Genomic DNA, 27,457 nt, shown 5'->3' with positions numbered 1-27,457 from the left:
TATGGCATCCGCAGCCGCAATCACGCCGTTTGGCTTGATGCATATGAGACCGTGGCTACACAGCTGAGTCCCGAGATGGGCATGACGCCACTGCATGCTCAGTGTGGCAATCACATGAGGTGTCACCAAACATGCAGCCCTTAGTTGGACCTTGCATTTCTACGGGTCGGAGTGACCCTAAAACAAGTGTCCAGGAATGTTGTGGTTACAACAGATGCCTCCACCCCACCCGGCTGGGGTGCCGTTTACTAAGGGCATGCTGCCTCGGGCTCCTGGACAGGGCCTCTACTGCAGTGGCATATCAATTGCCTCGAGTTGCTAGCAGTATTAATTGCCCTGCATCGGTTTCGACCGTTGCTTCAAAGCAAGCATGTGCTGGTCCGGAAGGACAACACATCGACCGTAGCATAGATCAACCGTCAACGTGGTCTACACTCCTGTGATATGTCGCAACTCGTCCTCCTCTGAAGTCAGCAGTGGTTCAGGTTCAGTCACACCCTAGGTGGTCCAGCTGATCTGGAGTCGACTCAAGGACGCACAGGTAGACCTGTTGCCTCCCAGGACTTCTCCCACTGCCAGTTATTCTATTCCCTGACCGAGGTGACCCTCGGCACGGATGCGCTGGCACATAGCTGGCCCCGGGGCCTACGCTAGTCTGCGCTTCCCCCAGTGAGCCTGCTCGCACAGACAAGGTGCAAGGTCAGGGAGGACGAGGAGTAGGTCTTGTTAGTTGTGCCGTACTGGCCTAACCGGACCTGGTTCCCAGAACTGATGCTCCTCTCGACAGCCCTCCCTGGGGAAGGTCCTGCTTTCTCAGGGACGGGGCACCATATGGCACCCGCATCCAGATCTCTGGAACCTGCACGTGTGGTCTCTAGATGGGACGTAGATGACTTAAGTGAACTACCTCCAGCAGTAGTTGACACTATCACGTCAGCTAGAGCCCCCTCTACAAGGCACACTTAAAGGGTTAGTTTACCCAAAAATGAAAATTATGTCATTAATGACTCACCCTCATGTCGTTCCAAGCCCGTAAGACCTCCGTTCATCTTCGGAACACAGTTTAAGATATTTTAGATTCAGTCCGAGAGCTTTTTTTCCCTCCATTGAAAATCTATGTACGATATACTATCCTTGTCCAGAAAGGCAATAAAGACATCATCAAAGTGTTCCATGTTACCTCAGTGGGTTAGTTAGAATTTTTTGAAGCGTCGAAAATACATTTTGTCCCAAAAATAAAAAAAACGACGACCTTATTCAGCATTGTATTCTCTTCCGGTTCTGTTGTCAATCCGCGTTCATGAGTCCGCTGACGTAAGAATCAGAATCAGAATCAGAATGGGGGGTTTTAATCGCCTTGAATATTTACAGACAAGGAATTTACTTTGGCAGGAGGTGCATACATATAACATACAACATATAAGGTACATGCTATAATAACACCACAAATGTGCCCACATGGGGTATCCAATAAAGCAATGGTGCAAATATGCCAAAGTGCAACAATAGCAATAAGTTCAAGTTTAAAGCCAGTGTCACTGAGAGCTCAAGGCCTTGTTAAGGAGACCAGTAGCAGAAGGGAAAAAACTGTTCTTATGACGTGAGGTGCTGGTCTTGACGGACCGCAGCCTTCTGCCAGAGGGGAGTAGCTGAAACAGGGAATTACCAGGATGGGAGGGATCTGCCACAATCTTCTTCGCCCGTTTCAGCGCCCTTGAGGAGTACAAGTCCTCGAGGGAAGGCAGATTGCAACCAATCACCTTCTCCGCAGTGCGGATGATACGCTGCAGTCTGCTCTTCGGAACACAGACGAGCTGACGTGTTATCTGGTGCGCCCGAGCTTCGTTTACAGTCTGAGGGAGACGCACGCTGTAAACAAAACAATCTTTGCAAACATGTCTAAGGATTTCGACACAGGGGAAGACTTGCATTTTTTTTTAACCAGATATATTTATTTGAACCCGAATACACGGAGGCACCAGATACACGGACGCACCAGATACACGTCAGCAGCGTCTTACGTCAGCAGCGTCACTGGCCTCGTGAACGCGGATTGACAACAGAACCGGAAGAGAATACAATGCTGAATAAAGTCATCGTTTTTGTTATTTTTGGAACAAAATGTATTTTCGATGCTTCAAAAAATTCTAACTAACCCCCTGAGGTCACGTGGACTACTTTGATTATGTCTTTATTGCCTTTCTGGACAAGGACAGTATACCGTACATAGATTTTCAATGGAGGGACAGAAAACTCTGGGACTAAATCTAAAATATCTTAAACTGTGTTCCGAAGATGAACGGAGGTCTTACGGGCTTGGAACGACATGAGGGTGAGTCATTAATGACATAATTTTCATTTTTGGGTGAACTAACCCTTTAAGTTTTGAAGTGGAGTCTGTTTGCTGGGGGGGGTGTTCTTCCCCAGACCCCAGAAATACCCTATAAGCTCTGTGCTTTCCTTCTTTCAAGAGGGCTTGAATTAGATGCCACCATCGTAGCAAATCACAATGCTTTTGATGGCAGGTCACTGGGAAAGCATGACATGGTCATCAGGTTCCTGAGAGGCGCCAGGAGGTTAAATTCTTCCAGACTGTGCCTCATCCCCTCCTGGGATGTCTATGTGGACCTTTCAGGTCTACAGAGAGCTCCCTTAGAGCAACAGAATATAAACACTTATTATAGGTATATCGTAGTGATTAGACAAAAACACAGTGCTTAAAACACAAGCCCAAACTACTGCCAACGTGGCTGGAAAACAAAAGTCCGGTGGTAGAGTAAAAAAGAAAACACATGAGGGGCATGAGCAAGGATAAAAAGGATAAAAAAACAACAACAAACAAACAAACAAAAAACAGTTTTGGAGAGACCACTAAGGAAGAATAAAGAAAGAAATCAGGAGGATAACAAGGGAGAGCGTGTGGGTCAAATAAACCAATAATCAAGTAATCAAGTAAGTCACATGGCACACCGAAACAAACAAAAGCCATGTGCCTTTTGCATGTTCTGTCATGTTGAACCCATGTGCTCTCACAAACACCCATAACATAAGACAAGAGAGTGCACGGCCTAGGGAACAACCCCAAAGCCGTATGCTCACACAAGGACAAGACAAACAACAGTAGTGATCCTGTCACCAAACTAAAAATAAGACCAACAAAGGTGACAGGACCCTGACATTCTGCTTACGGCTCTTGTGACAAAAAGCCCTGATCCCCTATATTATAACTTGCAAAATGCCATGCCCTTAAAATCAATCTAATGCTAATTATTTTTTGTACAATTCCTATGTACACTTTTATATCTGAAGCTGAAAGGACACCAAGAAATGACAGCTCTTTACATGCATACTTTTATTAAACAATCAACTCCATAGCATTTCAGAGAATAGCATATGCTGCTTATTGATAAAACAGTATACAATCTAGAATGCAAACAGACAAACTAGCTCTGTAGACACATTAGCCTGTAGACATTATATAGGTGATACTTGATAAGTATTTGGCATCATGCCTGGATACAGCACAATGCCCAAGTTGCTTTGGAAGTGATTTGGGATGCGAATAAGTAATGGATAATGTAGAGCGAGGCAGTTGTTATAGAGAATACAAACCCGACAGGCTGATCAGGACCCCGACGTGAAGCGGAGCGGTCTTGAATCAGCCTGAAGGGGTTATATTCGCTATAACAACCGCCTTACTCTACATTATCTCGCTTATTACATGGCTACCTACCAAATAAATCAATAATATGACACACAATATTGATTTAAAAACGATTGTATTTCTCCAGAGTGAACAGAACTGTGTCCATGGCAACGCCATTATACTTAGCAGCGGTCTGTTACCAAGAAATAACAGACCGCATTCTACATTAGAATTCAACCAAGCCATGTAATAATGCATTATAAAACCTTACATAGACTGTTCTAAATGTTCTAAGTTTACAGTATGGAGATAAATTCCACAACAGGATTTGAGCGTATGGCTTGCTGTAACACTGCTTTGGAAAGATGCATATTGTGAAAAGCATGTGACTTGACTTGCTTGGTGAAAAACTTTTTTTTCAAAAGGTGAACAACTTGACTTAATCTGTATACAGTGAATCACAAACAAGCAGACAGTCACGATGTGCTTCTCAGGGTGTTTTCAGTCTGAGGTTTTTATTTGAGAAACCAATATAGAGATTTTAAAGCAAATCCCACCCATTAAAGCCCAGTGCATAATCAGCATATAATCTGTTTACGTTCCCATTCCATTATGCTTTGATAAACAACAGATTCAAAGCCGTCCACGCTCTGTAAACACTGCTATTGTCTGAGTGGCATATAAATTACCCCTCACTCCTCCAACGTGACTAATAACTCCCTGGTTTGCAATTCAATACCGTTGTTTTGTTTTTTTCTTCATTCTTTCTTTTGGAGTCTGCAGTGCGTTGCTGCTTAGTTGTGCTGCAGGGTGACATCGCTGCTTTATCACTGTTGTAGCATCGTCAGCACTCTCTCTCATTACATATGCATTCAAACAATAGATAATAAAACTATCAAGATTATAACTCATATTCTCATCCTCATGAATCTCTGTTTTAAGGGCTTAATTTAAATTACATGCATCAAAACAAACAAAAAAAAAACACTTTCATTTGCTCATAATATACATTGTGCTTCACCTCTCATCACCTTTTCTCAAAGATTCTCAAACGACTTGTACGAAGATTCGGTCTCTCTAAACCCCTCCTTTCCGCGAGCCTGCTCTGCTCTGATTGGTCAGATGGCCCAGTCTGTTGTGATTGGTCTACCGCTTACGGCGCGTGTCAGAAAGAAAACCATAACCTTCAGCTCTGGAGGGTTAACAAATCCACAACGATTGTACACTCTGTAAAGACAGTAACAATGGCGTCGATTTTACCATATCAATCCAAACGCGAGTCCGATGATGAAACATTGGAAGAACAAGTTGTTCAACCCAAACCTCCATCGCAAGGATGACTTGACCAGGACATTTCTCAGTGGCAATTTTTTACTCAGTTTGTTGTACATTATGATATGTAAGACAATAACTTAATTTATCATGCACTTCGATCTTTAAAACTTTACAGACCTTTTACATTCAAAAAAACAGATTGTTGAAGCTCCTGTATTCCCAGTCTTTCTGAAATGCTCTGATTTCTACAAAATGCTCTGATTGGCCGGTAGACCCAGTGTGTTGTGATTGGCCGAACATCTTAAGTGTGTCTGAAGTGTAACGCCCCTTACCATAATCGTGAGCTTCAGCTTCTAAGGTTTTAAGCAACTGTAAAAACACAGTTAATAATAATGTTGTCAGTTTTACCATGTCAGTTCACGTCGGATTCTGAAAATGCAGATGATCAAGCCAGTCAATTGGAACCATCTTTGCAAGCATGACTTGAGCAGAACGGTTCACACTGGTAAAAAGTATTTTTACATAGCCAGCATTGCTCTTCAGAAAGCTGTCCTCTATAAAATGTTAATAATAAACAATGCTTTGTTTTTGAGTGCAGAAATCTTACCCATTTCATTTATGCATGACTGAAAAATATGCATCACATTATGTTTATTAGTTTGTTTACGTTAAAACTCTATAATCCAAATTGATGGAAATGGTATATGCAATTCATCAATGCATACATTATTAAATATTTTTGGAGTGTAGACCCATTAAGCAATATTGGAAAAACCCAATAAAAATCTCCACACTGTTCTTTTAAAAAAATGTACACGCCCTGAGGGGGAAGCCCATCTGTTCTGTACAGCAGCCTGAGGCTCTCAGATGAGCTCAACGATTTCATTCGCAACTTGTCTCTGACAATACAGCAGACCAACCGGATATGTCCCTGCCAATAATTAGCTGTCAAAGCGATAAAAGGACATGCTGTATCTTTAGCACCAGTCAAACTGTGAGTGGGGCACGCATGCGACTATTTGAGCTCTGCGTGTGAAGAACGTTCACACATGGTCTCGTGGTGAGATAATGTTATAAAACAGAAGTGTTGTGACAGCTGCTAATGGAAGGAACTCAACTCAACTGTGAGCTTGATTTCTCATTTTCTGTCCCACAATAAAGAGACAAGAATTGTGTGGTCTATAAATGTTGACAGCTTGTAAAACTGATTATTGGCAGACTTTATTGAATGCAATATAAATCAGTCTTTGCTTAATAGTCCAGTCATTTTAAGCCAAAATGGGGGTCAACCTTAAACAAATTGCAACAGAAGCAAACTCAACTGATTTTGTATCCTCAATATGTCCTGAGTAAGGAAAAAAAAGCCCAGAAGAATCCCATATGGGGAACGTTTCGAAAAAGACACAAATATAATCTATTCATTCGCCTATTCATTATTTTTCTCACGTGAATAGGGTAAAACTTTTAACCTTTAAATATCACCATGAAAATTACTGAGTTGATTACTTACGTCAAGACAAACAAAAATGTATTACAAGTTTTTTGAAATTGTTTGTTAACATGGACAAATGGTGCAAAATCTAATTGCATATGTGCTAATTTGCATAAATACCACAACAGATCTAAACATTGGGTATAGCAGGTGAAAATGTCTTGTTGAATCTTGTTGACAAATAACAGTAAAAGACTTTATTTTAAGGTCCGAATGGAACACATTTAGGCTACCCATGAACATTAATACATAAAGGCAGGAAGAAATACTTTAGAAACCAGCCTTTATTAATTATTATTGCAGAGATGGGGTTTGGGCATTGAGTGCATTGTGTACGTAACTAGATTTTTTGATCCAGACACTTTTTATTTTACCTTCCTTTTGTCTTCTGCATTCTCCGAGTCCTTACCCATGTCTCCTGTTCTTCCCACAGATTTATCCCCCAGAAACAGTCCCACTGACCCAGCCCCAAACCCCATCTAATAATAATTAATAAAGGCTGGTTTCTAAAGTAATTCTTCCTGCCTCTATGTATTAATGTTCATGGGTAGCCTAAATGTGTTCCATTCGGACCTTAACATTAAGTATTTTACTGTTATATGTCCACAAGATTCAACAAGACATTTTCACCTGCTATACCCAATGTTTAGATCTGTTGTGGTATTTATGCAACATTAGCACATATGTAATTAGATTATGCACCGTTTGTCCATGTTAATAAACAATTTCAAAAAACTTGTAATACATTTTTTGTTTTTTCTTGATGTAAGTAATCAACTCAGTAATTTTCATCATGATATTTAAAGGTTAAAATTTTTACCCTATTCACGTGAGAAAGAGAATGAATATGCGTATGAATATGCTATATTTGGGTCTTTTTTGAAACTTTCCCCTAATGGGATTCTTTGGGGCTTTTTTTTCCTTACTCAGGACATATTGAGGATACAAGTTGAGTTTGCTTCTGTTGCAATTTGTTCAACCTTTTTTCATAAAATGACTGGACTATAAGCATTGTAGATGCTTTTCACAATCAAAGTGCTGGTCGTTCTACCTTTCGCACATTCACCGACACAGGCTCATTGGAAAAACATGCATGTGGAAAATGATATTACATTGCTTCTGGCATGTGTCACGACATTTTCATAGTGAAATATCCAGTGAGAGGCACTAAAATCATGTTCAGTTTTCTCTGAATCTGGCAATGTTTCATTATGTTGTGTGTTGTACATATCGTGGCAGTTCAGAATTGAATTGTCTGGTGAGTGGCGCTAAAGGTTAATGCTCAGTCCGAATTTGAAAAGAACATTGTGCCTACATTAAACCCTAAACCTGATAGTGATAACAAAAGCAAACGCACGATAAAAAAAAAAAAACACATTTGTAATTTTATCTTGCTTCTACGAGTCTTTGAGCTCTTTTATCGGGACTCGTGTTTCACGTGTTTCACGTGACTCGTATCCGAGCGCTTCATGAGTGCAGTGCTGTATCAGGTGAGCTTCAGAGCAAGTTTACTACGGCAGAAAATACACACATACGGAGCTGGTTATGTTACGTTATAATTATGTTATATTATTGAGCAAAAAAGATTTATTAATCAATAATCTGACCATGTAATCATAATTTGTATGAAAAGGATTAAAAGTTGTGTTTTTACTGCGTTTAGTGTTTATTTCAGCTGGAATCTGCAGTGAATAGTATGTATATAGGTATGTTTTTTTGCTAAAATGTAGGTAGAGGCACATTTTTCATTCACCCATCTGTGTAGTCATTTTTGACCCTTTATAAAGGACAAGTGTGCATATTTCAGGAATAATCTCTCTTGCCACACCACCATCCATCACTGTTACACAAACAAACGTACAGTACAGTACAGGAATAATCCCACTGGAGCAACCTGAGGTTAAACATTGAGTGCATGATTTCCCAAACATGGGAAACGAATGGGTAGTCCTGTCACCAAACACACAACACTGGTTGAACCAACATCATTGTTGCGACAAGCGACATGATCCCATTCATTTTCAGTGGAGGACTGGCGACTTCCATCAGCAATCACATTCATGGATATAATAAAATGATGCATGGAAATGAAACTGTCGGCAGTCTTAGTGAGTTTGATTCATACATTGATAGTTTGTGTTGTTAATTATATGATGCAGTGAACAGTTTAGCACTGATATAGTTCATTTTACAGTTTCCCCTGCATTATGTTGATTATTAGGGATAAGAAAATGTATTCGAATGAAGTTTTAGTCCTTTTGAACAGTATGAGTGAGTTTATTTAGTTGATTGATCGATAATTAATCTGGTTGATCACTGTAGTGTATCACAACAGCTGAATGCTACTTTTAATTCTTTAAAGTCTATTTCATAGTCAAATTTGAATGATATCTTAGTTTTATATATCATTTGTGATTGCATGCAGTCTACCAATACCATCAGAGCGACAGCACTGTGAACGCCCACAAGCGTCTTTAGACTAGCGACATGCAGCAACAAAGTCGCTGGCGTTGTGAATCTGGCTTAACAATGCAATGACAGCTCCAGCACAAAATGCATTTGTCTGAAATACACATTATTGAATTTATTAATGCATTTAAATGTACGCATTTGGCAGACGCTACATGTTTGTTTCAGTTCATGCATTCCCTGCGAGTCAAACCCATGGCATTGGTGTTGCTGGCATCCCTGTTTCTATTAGTGACACATTACCTCACATTACAGTTGTGCAACCCAGTGAACAGGACAGCAATTTCCAGGCACAAGAAGTGTTTAGGAATCTGTACACAAATGCTCGTTTTGTATTATCTTCTTTGGCATCTGAGTTATATCAATGTTTTTAAAACAAATTGTTGTTTTCATGGTTTGTTTCAATAAGTGGGATGTACAGTTTTATAGTTTGACTGAACGAATGCCTCATTTTCCACACACAGATGGACTTAAGTGTGTATTTATTGCTTTATGTATCACTTGTGTATTGTGTAACTCCCACTGAAACTCAAAACACAAGAGGAAGAGCAACGTGTCCTGTTGCATTAGGTATAGTTCAGTATTAGCACATACGCTTGCACAGCCAGAGACATATTTCAGGAGCAGTGATGAGTCATTTGTCTCATTTATTCTCATATTTTGTCCTGATTTTTCTCATCATGTGTGAGCAGGCGAGGTGGGCTGTTTTAGAAATATGTCATTATTTAGTGGGGCAGGGAGTTTGCATGCAAAAGAACAAGGAATATCAGCTCTATGTATTTGTAAGTCACTTTACAGGTCAATTGAGCAGGCGGCTCAGAACAAATGACGGGTTCTGAAATTCTCTGAATATGAAATATCATGTTTATGACAATCACTTCACATCATTGCATTTCATTTTGCACAATGCAATATGCCTGTTTGAAGGACGCATGTCTGCCATTCAGAGTTTTTAAGATCGGGTTGTCATAAAACCTAATGTTGTCTAATATTGAACAGACATGCGTTTATTTGGCATTTCACTCGCTATTAACCTTGATTGAAAACAGCCGTGTTCTTTGAGAACGGGGAAACTCTACTTTGAATGAATTGTAGAACAGGCTATAAACACAAATGGTGTTCTGTAGATTTGTACAGTGGAAGTTGTCCCTCTAGTGGTATAAATGAGAATGGACAACATCAGCTCACACAAATCAGTGTTTGAAAGAGTATACACGCTGAAAGTAAAATTGGTGTACTAATAGTTTTCACTCATAAATTGCAAGTAATTTTGATGGTTGTTGTGTTAGATGCAGTCACTTTAATAGATCTCTGCTAACAGAAGATAGCCTGTCTGTTTTATCAAATAACCAAAGCCATCCGACATTGTGTTATAGATCCTTTAGCACTAACACTAATGAGACTTGACATTGGTTTGCAACAAAGCTGATTGATTGTACGAGAGAGTGTGGATTAGTTCTTTACATCCTTCAGGAAGTATTTTTGATGGCAACCTTATATTCTAGGGAAATTCCCAACATTCATACACTGTGTTTGCATTCATACATTCAAATCTGGCCTTACTCTTGTGTATAATTAGACATCTGAGCGGTTGCACAAAGTTACTACAGTTTCATGAACATGCAAAAGCAACTGAACACAGTTTGTTGTCGTGCCATGTGTGATTTGTTCAGTGTGGAAAAATAATAGAATCTATATATCTATCCATCTATCCATCCATCCCAGACAGCGACATAGTGTCGGCCCAGATCCGGTCCACATCTGGTACATATGGATTCCACACGTACCAGATGTGGACCGGATCTGGGCCGACACTATGTTGCCGTCTTGGATTCATCTATCGAATCTGACAACCCCATTTTGGGAACGTCCTCATTTGTAAAAACTGTATAAAGCTTCAGTAAAAAAAAAAAAAAAAAAAATGTAATGGTAAATGCAGAAATGTAGGGTTAGAGTGTGAGGTTGAGCTATAGAATGAATAACTGGCTGTATATAAAAACAATAAAAAGTCTATGGAATGTCTCCATTTAGATGAGTATGGAATATAAATTGCTGTGTATATATGTAAATATACATGTTTGTAAGTTGGTTGCAGTTGGTTTGTTGATTAGAGTAGAATTGACTGGTTCCTGTTTAGTGCAAACCTGCATGTTTACACTGTTGCAAACTGTTGTTTTTCATATGATATCGGCTTGACATCTCACAATTAGAGCAGAAAATCCACTGGGTGCTAAACACGCTGTGAAACTGCCCAGAGTATTACAAACCAGGAGCTGGATGTAGTAATGAAGACTCTCGAGTCCTGAATATATTCAAGATTCACGAGTCATTCCCTACCAGACACACATTTTGTTTGGTCTCTTTTGAGCAGTGACCTGCATACACAACCAAACATGCCCTCAAACACACACTGTTGGACATTTGTTTTAGAGAATTATACAAAATAATTATATATTATTGAAATTGTAGAGGATGTTAAGGATAATAGAGGATAATAATCATTGTATTAAATAATTTATTTAAATTCACAGTAAATAATAATACTAATAATAATGTTTTACAGTAATAAGACTCTAATGAGAATAACAATTTATTAATTTATTAATAAATCATTTTAAAATGCAAAACATATCCTAATTGTCCAAAAAATAAGCTTTCTTTCTTCTTCTACTCTATCTTTTTTTTTGTGGTGTAAATGACATGCACATGTTTTCATGAGATTTTATTTTATTTCCATTACTGCAAATATGACCTCTCTCTACCTTTATATATCCACATTTCCATGTCCTTGTATCATGTCCATATGCCATATTAAAACATAAAACAATCACTTCAATCACCATCAATTTTACAATCTGTTGAGAAATTGAAATGATTTGTTTTAAATCATAGATTGCATTCACAAAGCATTTTTGACTGACACAAATATTCATAAAATGATATGTTTATATAATAACTGTGTACTTTGGTGTAAAGGAGTGGAATTCATATGAAGTCTATATTTGAGTATTATCTCCGTTGAGAGTAAGCAAACAACAGGAAGATGAGAGGATCTTCCGGTAACAGAGTCAGAAAGTGTTTTATCAGCTGTGAGTTTATGATGAGATGTACCTAGAGACCGCGCTGTGAGTCTTCAGTTTCAAGTAAATAGAAGATGAAAGACACTCTAGTGTGTGATTGTTGTGTTTTAAAGCCCATTTGTCAGACTGGAGAATTCAAGGAAATCACTACATTATATTCCCATCATTAGTTCCAGCTCAGCTTAATTGCCAGTCATTGGTAGCTTTCATATTAATTTCCTTTAATCCTGGAAAATTAATCACTGAAGTTACAGTATTTAAGCTTGGGTGAATATAGTGCATTTGACTCCAGATGAATACGCAGTATGATAAATAAATACAGAAATTGAAGTGATTTACAGGCTTTTGAGTTTATTGCGGTTCATGGAAGATGTTACACATCTTGCTGGTTGTAGTTACCATAATATTGCCATATGGCACTTCTGATTGATTTTCAGTTACTGCGGCAACATACTTCTACAGAATTTGATCACCTTTGCACTTATTAAATATTGTGAATGCTGTTGGTTTCTATGGAAACTCATTATGTAGTAGGCCCTATTAATTATGGGAATGTGTTGCTTATGGTTGTGGAAACCAGTATCTCTTCTTCTGAAGAACATTTCATTTTCTCATAGAAAATAATAATAACAATAACACTACTAATTATGTATGTCATGAGTAGTTTCCTTTCTCAAGTCAGCTACTGTCATGGCAGAGCAATTGACCCTTCGCTAAGCCACGCCTGAAAACCGCCACTGGCCAATCGTGTCTTAGCAACCGTAACTAGGCGCGGGAGGTCTTGCAAGCTCTTTCGAGCGAGGGAAACATGCCGAAGCGTTGTGCGTATGGATTGTGCAAATCTGATACCCGCTATCCTAAAAGTTTGGACGGGGAGTCGATTTTTTTTCCTTCCCGAAAAATTAAAAGCCACGGGGAGAAATTATGTGCGTGGATCAGCAGTTTAGGAGACCCCATTCACAACTACATGTCCACAGGATTAACAAAAACACATATTGCTTGGAAATAATGACAGTTCTTTGTTCATAATGCATATATTTGAACGTAAAATAAGAAGATTAAAGACAAAACGGAGGCTCACTGACATACTTTAAAATATATTTTAGCATGTTGTTAATCGACGGCCTACTACCCCTGACTGAGTGACTTTAACCCAATCCGATCGCGGCTCTCCCGGTGTTAGTGTTATTCCACAAGATTTATGGATAAACTGTTTGATTTATAATTATTAGATTATTTTCACATTTCACTACCCTGCTGTTCACGAACATAGCTGTTTGAAATTATTCTCTAATCGGTTGCATATTATGTCGTGGATATATCCCTCGAATGCACACTCCAGTCCCCTTTGTCTTGCTCTCTCAGATATTTCACATGTTCGCCAAAAATGACTAATTATCTCATTGGGAATGTCTTACACCGGTGCATACACACTGTAATAGACGTGCCATGCACGAAAGCTTGTCAGGCGTAGCAACAGTAACTATGGAGGGCGGGGCTTAGCGGAGGGTCAATTGTTTGACGAAAATGTTGCCGAGCAAGTTATTGACATGAGTTATGTTTGCAGTTAGTATGTTTTCAGATAGCCATCTTAATAATAAAACTGATTTAATTGCACAGACGTTTGGAGGTGAGTCTATCACCTATCGCCCCTTGAGTTTATTACCTCCACAGAAACACAAGAACACCAGTTAGTCTTAATAAAGTCAGCACATTTAACACTTTGCCTGCTCAGTGAAACTTGTCGCTTTGTGGCAGAATTAGAAAAATGTGGCTCCTCTTAGTGTAAATAAAATATTTAATAAAAAGGCTTACTCTGGTGACAAGGACAGAGTGTTATTTAGGAGAAAAATCCATACTCTCCGACTTTTATTTGTGAACATCTGTTAGGCTGACTGGCTCTCTGCGGGTCAGACTCAGGGTGATTTAATTTGGTAATCGATAGATTTGTGTGAGAGCGAGTAAGTAATCTTTATATTGTGGCCTCCCTCTCTGATCTGCCCTTGAGGTTCATCAAGCTCTTCCAGTAAAGCGTGTCCTGATTGACTACATCTGACTCTTGTGGTTTAGACTCTATTCTAATGAAAATCACTTTGAAATGCAGAACAAATGGAAAGATAGGCAGACAGAATGAGAGAAAAAATAATAATAATTTATAGTTGCAGGTCAACTTAACAATGGTGTGACATCTACTGGTCAGTTTGCATTGTTGCATACACATAATTCAGTCATGACAACTGTCGGGATAACAGTAAAACATTGTATTAATGTAAATTGAATGTACATAGGTTTGGTCTTGGCACACTAGATCTGCTAGAAAGAGCAAGTATGACTTGACCATATTGACTTGACCAGTTGACCATACGGTTTTAAGCCAGCTTGGGCATTTCCAGTGAACTGTTAGCTGTACATCGACACAAAACCATCAATGGTTGACTTAATAATGTTGTATTTGTATTTTAATGCAGTTATCACACTTACCTAATTTGGGAATAAACCAGTTTAACTGATTTCAATAAAAACTTGATGCTAATGGGAATGATGGAATAAGAAACACAGTGTCTATAATAAGACACACAATCTTTTTCCAGCACTTCAAATGTTATTTTTAATGTGATGACCGAAAACATTATTTGTTCATCCTTCTGAGATTGTCCACATTTGAAGAACTAAAGTGCTCAATAAATCTTTAATTTATAGTGTTGGTGCTTTATTTCACAACGAAAGTGAAAACTGATGTATTTTTGCTGAAGAGGAAACATTGAGGGATGTGTCTTTTTTATATTTTGTTTTACGTTCTGTCTGTGTGAGTCTGTTGTTGTTGTTTTCTGTGAGTAACTAATTCAAATCTGGTCAACTTAGCCCTTTTCTTGCTAATTACTCCAGAGTTGCAGGAAAATGAGCATTAATCTCAAAGGCTTAAAGATATGTCAAATTCATGCATATAAGGACCCTCCAAAACGGAAAAACGTCTACTATAATATGATATGCTATGATATTTGAATGTTATATTCACAATAACTTTTTATCAGAATTTGGAGGTTGGATTATTGAAAGCCCGTCAATGAAGAGAGATGTTTTCGGAGGCAGATGTTGTAGTTTTGATGGTGTCTCTTCCAGCGGGTGATGATCTGCAAAACCTTGACCGTCTGCATTGAGGCCGTGCTTCACTGTGTCTCTGGAAGATTCCTGTACTATTGATTGTAATAGATAAAAGATGAAACACAGACAGAAGGAACAGCAGGTTCTGCCTTTCCTTTCAAAAGTGATGGTTATGATTGAAACAAACAACTTCAAAGGCGTCTCATATATACTACTACTCTTTGTGTCACTAGAGATGCTCAATTTGGACAGTCAAGAAAAAGAATGAAAAACGGACTTATTTGAACTCTCGAGGTTTTACATTTTCCCTGGACTGTCAGTAGAACAAATCATTCAGTTGTAGACCAAATCATGCCGGAACGTTTGCTGGAATAATTTATGATCAAACTGAAGTTTAACCAGGAGACTCTTCTAACCATCAAAGAGAATCATGGATCACTTCATCTATGGGTTCACTGAGATCCGGGTAAGACGTCAACAAAAGAAACACAGTGGAATGGAACAAAACACAGGTGTCTTGAGATGCGTTTTGAAAAGCTGAGATTCTTTTAACTTCAGAGTGTCTTAAAAATGAGGAACTCATGGCATGTGTTCACATGGACCAATACTTAAGAACAGGAGCATCCTAATTCCTCTTTTTTTTCAATTCAATTCAATTTAATTCTGTTTAATTCACAATACACATCATTTCAAAGCAGCTTTACAGAAAATGCATACGTCAACATTACAATTTTATTATGTAGTTATTAAGTTTTCAGAAATGTGCATATATAAATCACAGTTAGCTAAAAAAGTATTAAACAATTTAATAATGTATGCAAATAAAATGAATTTAAACAATGTAATAATTTAAGGCAGAAACAATGAACTCATTGAAGTAATTTACTTGTTTGTCACAAACGATTATGACAGAGGATTGTCGCATTGGTGTATGTTGATTCAGATTTTGCGTCATCTGAAGTCCTGTCAGGAGTTGGTGCCGTCTCTTCATAATAATGTTTATCAATCAATTCTGATGTGTCTGGCTGCTATTTGACGAATCTGTCAAACTCGTCCATATTTAATAATTTTGCCCATCCTGACTCAATACTCATGACAATCTCTGGCTTCTCTCGAGCACCACCTCCATGTAATTTTAGGCTGTTTCCCATTTGGCTAATTGACTTTTTTAAGCACAAAGCTTTCTAACCTCAGTCTGAACTTTTGTTTTGTCTTTGCATGCATATACAATTTTTTTATGTGTTATTGGTTTGTCTGTGTTTTGACCCTAGATCCCTTTTGGACATGATCTCTCCTGTTTGTCTTGGACTGAATTTGTTTTTATGCTCTGATCTTGGCTTGGATTTTTCAGTGGATTTTTTTGTGTTTTGGTCTGAGCCTCCATGCCCTGAACTCTCCCTGTTTGAGTTTACAGCTTGGATTGATTCTTCATATTGTGGCCATTGCTTGTTTGTTGTTGTTGTTTTTTTTATTGTTTGCCCAAGTCATATTTCCCTGTGCTCTCATATATTGTTGTATATGCTTAAACTCTCTATTTTCACATCATGGATCCTAACAGTGGCGTAGCAAGTCAGTCCCGGCCCCATATGCAAAAAAAAATGTATATTGGCCGCCCTAACCCCGCCCTCCAAGTTCATCGAAGAGACATTTGTAGACGTTCACTGTAGCATAAGAAAATACCATACCAAACAATACCATAAAAAAGACACTACCCTACAACTTTTCACAACCAAAACGGAACAACAAAAAAGTCTAATATAACCAAGGCTCAGTCAGTGCATACAAACGATTGTGACACAGCAGCCCAATGTAAAAGCACAAACCGACTCACTAATTTTAGTTGGATTCTGACATGGTGCTCCGCAAAATTTTTTTTATTAGCTTCAGTTTTAAAAAATGAGCGCTCCGCTGAAGCAACAATATCCTCTCACACACTGTTTTCTTTTTTTTAATTTGGCGCTATGCAGCGTTTGCTCGAAGTGTGGCGTCATTAAAAAATGACGGGGTAGTTCCACGGCAGCCACGGGGTGCAAAAAAAAAACACATGCACACAAGAAATTGCAGAGAAATTACTGCACATGACATGCATACAAAAATATATTTATTTATTGAGGCCATGAATTATTAATACATGCCCTCGTTCTATTGGGTGGCGGGCCCCCAAATCGCCCGGGCCCATTTGCACGTGCATACCCTGCATGCCCAGACGCTACGCCACTGGATCCTAAACAAAACCCTTTCAGCCTTAAGTTACAAATCAAGAGTCTTCAGTTGAACGGAAAGGAAAGGCTTACACAGCCTGAAAATTCACAACATCCTTAAGTTGTTCCAGAAATAGTACAAATTCAATGAAAGAAGTCTATTTTCCCCCGTTCCTTTCCTCTGGTCTGAATAAAACACATGTTTTTAAAATCTTTAATATTTGACTAAAAATTGGCAGTAAATGAGAAAAAGATTCTTCATGCAAGAAAGTGCTGCTTTTAGGGAAAACTGCTTGAATTCTGTCCAATTTCACCATTTCTTTTAGAGAGACGACTTTGCCTCTCACCCATGAATGAGTCAATCACTGGATATAATAAATGCTTTCCTAGAGGCTTCCTTGTCACCCAAGATTTCTCTATGTGCACCAGAACGTAATTACGGATTCACATAACCTGCTGCCTTTTTCCACTTTTTCCAAACTAACTTGGCATTTTACAGGCAGTTCCTCTACCCTTTTTCACATGTTCTCAAAAAGGTCTAATGTTTGTACTACTGCAGCATGTCAAGCATATGTTTCAACAAGATTCACAGCTCTCGCTAAGTCGCTAAGGCAGAGCATGGGTTTACAAGTATCCTGTTGAAGGTTACCACACTTAAGGTTCTTTATTGGCATTGATGGTTCCATGAAGAACCTTTAACATCCATAGAACCTTTCCATTACACAAAAGGTTCTTTATAGTGAAAGAGGGTTCTTACGAATTTTAGGAATGTTCTTCACACACATTTTTTTTTTTTTTTTTTTTTTTAAGAACTGTTGATTGAAAGGTTCTTCCAAAAATGGTTCTTCTATAGCCCCATTCACACAGAGATTCAGGAAAATACACGGATAAAGTGACCCGGGATTTGACCCGGGTTCGTTTGATTTTGGTTCATTCACACTGCCAGTGATTTTCACTGTGTTCACACACAACCCGTAAAAATCTCGTAAAGACACGTGACATCGGTATAGTTTGCTTATGACCTCGGTGTGAATTTTTTCCTCTGATTCGATCATAAACTAGCGCATTACGTACCGTTTCACTAGCCTCCTTTCACTTCACTTCAGCGTCATCATTGCGATACGGCATTGATTACGGCTTTTGTTCACACAGCGTGCGTTCCAGGACTGATCCCGGCAATGTTACTAAATCCCAACCCGGCATCGATCCCGGGTCATGTTTGCGTTCACACAGAAGGTGTTCTGGCAATTTCCCGGCAATTTCCCGGGATCAACACGTTGTGTGAAAGGGGCTTATAACATTGATGCCAAAACACCCATTTGGAATACGGTTGGGTGATATCTACCAATTTGGTATCAGACGATGTCTATAGTGAAACATCGCGATGGACGATGATATCGGGGGGGGGGTGTCGTGGAATGAACATTCGCATTTTCCACTAGATATTTTCCTCTTTATCTCATCAGCTGATGTGTTTCAGACATTTAAATACATATAATTTATAGCAAAACAATACATTTATAGTCTGTAAAATACACAATGGTGTCTATGGAAGCAGCAATTTAACAAACCATTCAAATATATTTGCCGACGGTTTTTATTCATATCCGACACACAGTGTAAATATCTATAAAGTCAACTCTATTTTTCCCCCAGTTCACCGGCCACTTTCATTTATTTCGGGAGAAACTGATGAATTCACGCGCTGTAATAAATCCAGCAGACAGGAATCCAACAAACATGACGGCGCCCGCCCATCTCACGTTACAGATCAAGATCATTTATAAAGGTTATAAAGGTTATTTACACAACAAAACAAAACTCACTTACACATATTTGAGAATCGGAATAGAAGATAGTTGATGACATGGTAAGCAAGTTTGTTAATATTCATAAATAAAAGCGCTTCATCTTTCATACTGCTATTTTGGCTGTGGTGAATCACGTACCAAGCATGAAGCGTCACCATTTTGTGTCAAATACTTAAATTTAACATTACTTGGTAACACTTTATTTTGATGGTCCCTTTTGAACATTCTGTAGACTATAAGTAACTTTGCAACTACATGTCAACTTATTCTAACCCTAACCCTACCAGTCTACTAATACTCTACTAATAATCTAATGAGAGTTAGTAGACATGAAGGTGCAATGTTACTTATAGACAACAGAATGTGTTAAAGGGACCATCAAAATAAAGTGAAACCCAATACTTCAACCACTCAGAAAACTATAGACTGTTACCGATAAGGTTCTGTCAACATCTACAAAAAACATCTTTACACTGCAAAGGTTGAAATGGCATTTATCAAGTCAAGTCAAGTCAAGTCATCCTCATTTATATAGCGCTTTTAACAATGTGGATTGTTTCAAAGCAGCTTTACAGAGATAAACATATAATTTAAGGTAACAGAGATTTATGTTTATTTACACAAAGTGTTTAGTGCTACTCATAATTTCATAATTTAAATTGGCTTTCTTCCAATCTAGAAAAGCCAGTTGTGGATGTGAAAACTGATTCTGAGTCAACTGAAAAATAGAAATGTCTCCAAGCGTAATTAAAAAGAGTCTTTGCTTAATGAGTACTCTAGCATATTGTACTTATACCAAGAATCATATTCTTCCCGTTGCCAGTTTGTGTCTTGAGGAAAGCCTTGATATGAGGACAGGAAGGACATGTCTGGAAAGAAGCATGTAGAAATGAAATCAGTTGCACATTCAGATGCACTTTGTTTCAAAGGGCCCACATTATAATAAATCAGAGGCTATTTACACTCAGTGAAATGAGCAGTATTTTCTTTTCACTACGTTTAAATAGTAGTTAGATGCTATTTATACTTAGTGCAAATATGGTAGATATTTGCACCTTAAACATTGGTGTGCGGAGTTAGTGTAAATAGCCTTTGCCAACTAGGTGGGCGTTTTGCACTTAGTGTAAATATACACTCTATTATTATAATGGCACTCAATTAGCAGCAGGTTTTTGAAGACATCTGTGATTATTGACTATTGTACATGAATAATGAAAACAGGCACAGATCGTGAAGGTGGGTGATAAGTATTCACTCCAAATCAATTTTAGAGTCGCCCCTTGACACGGATGTGAATTAACCACAGTTCACGATTTTTCTTTAGTTTGATTTGGATTAGTATTAGAGTATAACTCAGAAGAGAACATCATTGTTTCTGTACACTTTTCAAAATAAAGATTATTTTTTTGAACCTTCAAAATCCATGGAAGCTTTCAATTGCACAAGAGGATCTTTATGGTAGAAAATAGTTATTTAGATTATTAAAATGTTCTTAACACTAAGAAAAAAATGTGCTTTGAGCGAAAAATAAATAAATTGTGACGTCACTGGTGTTTAATCTTCATTTTACAACAGCTATGGAACTTTTCTGGTTTTATAATAATTGACTACGCATTTAGGGCATATCTCATACTGATATTAATGAAAGTGTTGTTTGCTATTGAAGTTTCTTGTAGAAATCTCAATTAAATAGATGAAGTGTTTGGAGAGGGAATTTAATTGGTGGCTAATTACACTTCATTGTCAAGAACATGAAAATCCCACAACAATCACTGTCTCCTTTTCAAAATGTCTCTCAGTATCTCAAGAGTGATAGAATATAACTGTAATAAGACACACAGGTGGATAACAATATGCTGGCATTTACTCATCTGCCATTTCAATTTAAATCAAAGATGATCAGCTGTTTCTCTTTTTTTCATTCTTAATTGCCCCCCCCCCCCCACACACACACACAGAAACACACAAACACACAAACACACACACACACACACACACTCACACGCACATACACACACACACACACACACACACACACACACACACACACACACACACACACACACACACACACACACACACACACACACACACACACACACACACACACACACCCTAACCAACATGTCAGAGCAAGCGAATCTTTGTTACATTATACTCTTTTGTATTGTCCTGGCATGTGATGACAATGTTGGTGTCTGTTCTCGTGACCTTTTCATGGCCCTGTTTGTTAGCTTTCTGGATTTTTAGTCGATATGAGGTTTTTCTATTCTGGAAAATGGATTCAAATGTTTAGGAATCATCTTAGACTGCATGGACAAATTAATCAGGCCAATAAAATGCTGTCAGGAATGAGAAACCTGCATCTAACTTAGGAAATAGCTATTAAATCATATTTCTGGTTGTGTCTTAATGAAGACTTTTGCTTATAAAACAACAACAACAACAACAACAACACATAAGCGCTCTTCAATATATTCCTTACAAAATGTTTCAATAAGAAATATAATGATTCTAACTCACCAGCAACACACCTGTCTAATATCTGTCTGATGTTTTACGCCGATTTATGCTTGTATTTCAGGGATAATAACTTCATCAAGGATTTTCCTCAGCTGGCCGACGGGTTAATGGTGATTCCTCTGCCGGTGGAAGAACAGTGTCGAGGAGTTTTGTCAGAGCCTCTGCCCAATCTGCAGCTGCTCTCAGGTGAATCTTCATCGTCAGCTCATTTACCACGTCCTCTGAGGGATCAGGGCTTTAAACGCATCCTATTTACACTTTCACAGGCTTTCCTCTGAGGTCCACTTATAATGTCACAAGCTAGTTATATAAACAATTGTTAAGAGAAGATGTCTGTGACTCCTTTTTAGGCCTATTAATTCATACAGGCTTGGCATCTCTAGTTTTTAATAAGATGGATGGTGAAAACAAACAAGACTGTATGTGATTAGTTTTATAGTTCTAAAACAGATGGCTTCTGTATTGCTGTCATTTTTACAACTCTGATTTGCACAGAATGGGAAAAAAGGTTAAAGTCAGCATGAGTTGCGATCAGGGGCATCACTAGGCTTTTCATTTTAGGGTGGCTAAGCCCCCGATGAGAGAATGATTTAAAAAATATATATATATAAAAAAAAGGTAACACTTTAGTTTAGGATCTAATGCTCACTATTAACCAGTTTCATTACCATGCAAAGGCAGGGTTTTATAATCACTGTGGTCCCAAATGTGATGTAGGGCAGATAGGGGTGTTCTGGGTTTCCCCGAGAAAATTTTGATTTCAGCTTTAAAACCATGTCAGTGGGCAGCTGATTATTTTCCTCTCCTCATCAGCATCACACTTTTTTTCTATTTGTTTTTATCTTGCCTGTCTCTTCCCCTCCTAAAGCTGAGCTTTGACTGATATAGGCTTTTCATTTTTGTCTGTCAGTGAAGAAATTAAACATGGGGTCAACTGATAGGTTGATTTTGCCTATGAATCATTTTCTCAGACGCGTTTATTTACTGAAGGCTACTAAAGCTTGGTAATTAAGTTTATTAAATGTATTCACAATATGTAGGCTACACATTCATAATTGATCTTATGCCTAATACTGAAGCCCCCCTAGAAAGGGCCTAGCGACGCCCCTGGTTGCGATCGTCTTTTCTTCCTTATTGTGATGTTTATTCGAATGAAACGACTTTCGGAACAAGAACAAATCTAGGGCGGGCTTGATTTTGTCTGTGGGGAATTGATTGGATGGTTGTGGTTTGCTATTGGTGGATCTCGTGTGATTGACAGGTTATAGCCCCGCCCTTGTCATCAGAGAAGAGATGCTGCAAGAGGGAGGGGAAGTTACTTTGAATCAAGATTACGAGGAATATGAGTTTAAAACAATAATGATTATTTAAATTAAGTTTAAAAAAATACTGCAATATTCCATAGAACAATGTCAATATTGATTTCATGGTGACTTGATGTGTCAAGGTTTACTTTTGTCCTTTTCTCACGCTCTTTTTCTCCCTTGGTAAATTATTTCGTAAATTCCTGTTTTTCATGATAAATCCCCTTTAAAATGGAACATGGCGTGAGGAACTGACAGCAATCGCAGCATCAGCTCAGTGGACGGCTGCTCTCTGTCTCAATGACTATGAGAGAGGAAAACCAGTAGTGCAGAAAGCTTTCATTTCCCCCCTCATATCACTTTTGATCACAACTCCCAATTCAGAGCTGTCTTCTCATTTATTTGTTTTCACTCCAGTTCTTTCAAATGGACTCCACATAAATGTGGACTCGGATGACAAGTGGCTAATTCAATAACAGCTTGTCTTTTCCAGGACTGAGAGTGGAGAGATGTTAACGCTGATTACGGCTCTCAGTTTTTGCTGCAGCTGTTCCTAATGAGATTTAAACTATTATTGCGTCTGTCAGCGTGTGAAGATAGAAGTGTAATATGGCTGATGCGATGTTTTAAGGGTGCTGCTGTCATCTCACACCATACAAATAGGACAAGTCAAGTCAACTCACCTTTATTTATATAGCGCTTTTTACAATAAGCAGCATGACAGTTAACTTGAAAGCGTTTTTTAAACGGGCAGGGCTTAGCCCTACTTACCTTCCCACACATCTATATACCTTACCTAACTTATCTTTACGATAAGGAATCGGATACTTTTTATAAAATTAAAATTTCTATCCCACTTAACGATCCCTGTGTGCACATTTGAATGTGGGGTAACACTTTATTTCGATAGTCCACTTTAGACATTTTACTAACTATAAGTAACTTTGCAACTACATGTCAACTAACTCTCATTAGATTGATAGCCTTATACATTTGCTGTCGTCTGCGTCATTACTGTAATCAAAGAACAAAAGAAAAAGAAAATCATTCTCTAATCTTGACTGAATAACTTTTGTAACTTTAATAAGGATTAATCTATATTTTATTTATAAAAAGAAAAAAATGCAGTGTTATTTTACATTTGATTTCAATTTCTGAACTTTGTTCATTGTATGTTTAATTTTTAATTTTAATTATTTGTGTATAATTAGCTTATTATTGTATTACTGACTGTTACTCATTTTTATTCCAAACATTATTAAAGAATAGTAGGCCTATAGTCTAGTTTATTAGTTAGTTGTTCTTTAGGGTGCTGGTTTTTGTTTATGGTATTCAGCTGCAACAGAATTTTTTGACAGAATAAATTTTTCTGTTAAATCAAAATAAATCTAAATGTTTGACTTTTTTTTACCATATTGGAATCAAAACAGAAATCGATAATCAGAATCAGAATTTGAATTGCAAAAAATTCAACCAAACTATTGCATGCTTTTTAAAAGTTTACTTTAGTGTATTAAGAAACAGACTCTCTTTAAGTTCACTTACAGTAAGTAGCCTTTTATTTAATCAATATATAATTCAACTCAATTAATTTATTTGTATAGCACTTTTCACATTACACATTGTTTCAAAGCAGCTTTACAGAAAATGCACACATTAAAAATGAGTCCACATTACAGTTAGCCTAAAATGTATTAATTTAAACACTGTTTTAATTCAAGGCAAAAAACAATTACCTCACCGAAGAAATTAATACATGTTTGTTAACATAATAATTCTGAAATATAGAGATTAATCTGCAAGTACAGTTTAAAGATTTGAATTACACTTCGTCAAGTGCACATTACATACAATTAAGAATACTACTTTAAGCATACTACTTTAACCATACTACTTTAAGCATACTACTTTTTCAATAGGGACTCAATGAAGGATTCAGCTTTTCAGTAAATACCTCCTTGAGGAAGACCTCTTTGATTCACATGGAAACAGTTTATGTCTGAAATTTAGCTTTTTAAGTTGCCGAAGCGGGACATTATTCAACAGCATATATGTTTGTGTTACAGGAGATGCCCAGTTCAGTGAAGCCATGGGATATCCCATGATGCAACAGTGGAGAGTGCGGAGTAACCTGTATAGAGTGAAGCTTAGTGCCATCACCTTGTCCACAGGTACCATAAACAGACTAACAACAAACCTATGAATACTCTTCCTTAATGTATGTTTTTAGTGCATTTATACTTAAAGGATTAGTTCACCTCAAAATTAAACTTTCCTACTAATTTACTCAATCCAGTGCCATCCACGATATCCATGTCTTTCTTTCCTCAGTGGAAGAGAAAATAAGTTTTTTGAGGAAAACATTTTTGGATTTTTCTTCGAATACAGGTCCTTCTCAAAAAATTAGCATATTGTGATAAAGTTCATTATTTTCCATAATGTAATGATAAAAATTAAACTTTCATATATTTTAGATTCATTGCACACCAACTGAAATATTTCAGGTGTTTTATTGTTTTAATACTGATGATTTTGGCATACAGCTCATGAAAACCCAAAATTCCTATCTCAAAAAATTAGCATATTTCATCCGACCAATAAAATAAGTGTTTTTAATACAAAAAAGTCAACCTTCAAATAATTATGTTCAGTTATGCACACAATAGTCAATACTTGGTCGGGAATCCTTTTGCAGAAATGACTGCTTCAATGCGGCGTGGCATGGAGGCAATCAGCCTGTGGCACTGCTGAGGTGTTATGGAGGCCCAGGATGCTTCGATAGCGGCCTTAACCTCATCCAGAGTGTTGGGTCTTGCGTCTCTCAACTTTCTCTTCACAATATCCCACAGATTCTCTATGGGGTTCAGGTCAGGAGAGTTGGCAGGCCAATTGAGCACACTAATACCATGGTCAGTAAACCATTTACCAGTGGTTTTGGCACTGTGAGCAGGTGCCAGGTCGTGCTGTAAAATGAAATCTTCATCTCAATGAAGCTTTTCAGCAGATGGGGCATGAAGTGCTCCAAAATCTCCTGATAGCTAGCTGCATTGACCCTGCCCTTGATAAAACACAGTGGACCAACACCAGCAGCTGACATGGCACCCCAGACCATCACTGACTGTGGGTACTTGACACTGGACTTCAGGCATTTTGGCATTTCCTTCTCCCCAGTCTTCCTCCAGACTCTGGCACCTTGATTTCCGAATGACATGCAAAATTTGCTTTCATCCGAAAAAAGTACTTTGGACCACTGAGCAACAGTCCAGTGCTGCTTCTCTGTAGCCCAGGTCAGGCGCTTCTGCCACCTTTTCTGGTTCAAAAGTGGCTTGACCTGGGGAATGCGGCACCTGTAGCCCATTTCCTGCACACGCCTGTGCACGGTGGCTCTGGATGTTTCTACTCCAGACTCAGTCCACTGCTTCCGCAGGTCCCCCAAGGTCTGGAATTGGTCCTTCTCCCCAATCTTCCTCAGGGTCCGGTCACCTCTTCACGTTGTGCAGCGTTTTTTGCCACACTTTTTCCTTCCCACAGACTTCCCACTGAGGTGCCTTGATACAGCACTCTGGGAAAAGCCTATTTGTTCAGAAATGTCTTTCTGTGTCTTACCCTCTTGCTTGAGGGTGTCAATGATGGCCTTCTGGACAGCAGTCAGGTCGGCAGTCTTACCCATGATTGCGGTTTTGAGTAATGATAAAAGCCTCAGGAATCTTTTGCAGGTGTTTAGAGTTAATTAGTTGATTCTGATGATTAGGTTAATAGCTCGTTTAGAGACCCTTTTCATGATATGCTAATTTTTTGAGATAGGAATTTTGGGTTTTCATGAGCTGTATGCCAAAATCATCAGTATTAAAACAATAAAAGACCGGAAATATTTCAGTTGGTGTGCAATGAATTTAAAATATATGAAAGTTTAATTTTTATCATTACATTATGGAAAATAATGAACTTTATCACAATATGCAAATTTTTTGAGAAGGACCTGTAATGGACTTCAATGACAACCAGCGTTTTGAAGTCGAAATCAATACAGTTTCAAAGGTCTTTGAAGTGCTTCACGATCGCAGCTGAGTAGGAGGGGCTTATCTAGTGAAACGATAAGTCATTTTCAAAAAATATATATATATGTATATATATATATACTTTTTAACTACAATTGTTCGGATTGAGCTGATCTGCAACACACCAGGAACTACATCATCACGTTGAAAGTTCACGCTCGAAAAAAAAAAAATAGGTTTTAAAAGATTTAAACACCCAGTATACGCACACGTGAGGACCATTTTAAACAATAATATGACACAAAGACATAAATATGTCATTCAACATACAATACAATTTGAACTATCCTCCGTCGCACAGTCGCTTTGTAAACAGTAGGGCGGTACTTCCGCCGGCGACATCGAGCGTGACCTTTCAACGTGATGGCGTAGTTCCCAGCGCATTGCAGATCAGCTCAATCTGAACAATTTTTCAAAAAATAAATTAATATATATATATATATATATATATATATATATATATATATATATATATATTTATTTTTTGAAAATGACC

At 38.0% G+C, this 27,457-nt stretch overlaps 1 protein-coding gene across 2 annotated transcripts in view; it reads left to right on the top strand.

Moving 5' to 3' along the window:
* Window positions 1–27,457, top strand: part of astn2 (astrotactin 2) — a 433,109-nt gene that overhangs the window by 325,451 nt on the left and 80,201 nt on the right. For both annotated transcript variants that reach the window (XM_077206841.1, XM_077206840.1), the window contains 2 exons: window positions 21,661–21,785; window positions 24,970–25,074. In XM_077206841.1, coding sequence (XP_077062956.1) covers window positions 21,661–21,785; window positions 24,970–25,074 — 230 coding nt within the window. The remainder of the gene's footprint in view (window positions 1–21,660; window positions 21,786–24,969; window positions 25,075–27,457) is intronic.

Source organism: Siphateles boraxobius, unplaced genomic scaffold (assembly GCF_051911475.1).
Source record: "Siphateles boraxobius isolate OS27281-9 unplaced genomic scaffold, OSU_SipBor_1 56, whole genome shotgun sequence".
Classification (NCBI taxonomy): domain Eukaryota; kingdom Metazoa; phylum Chordata; class Actinopteri; order Cypriniformes; family Leuciscidae; genus Siphateles; species Siphateles boraxobius.
Note: the sequence above shows the minus strand (reverse complement) of the source record. Positions and strands in the feature narration are given on the sequence as shown.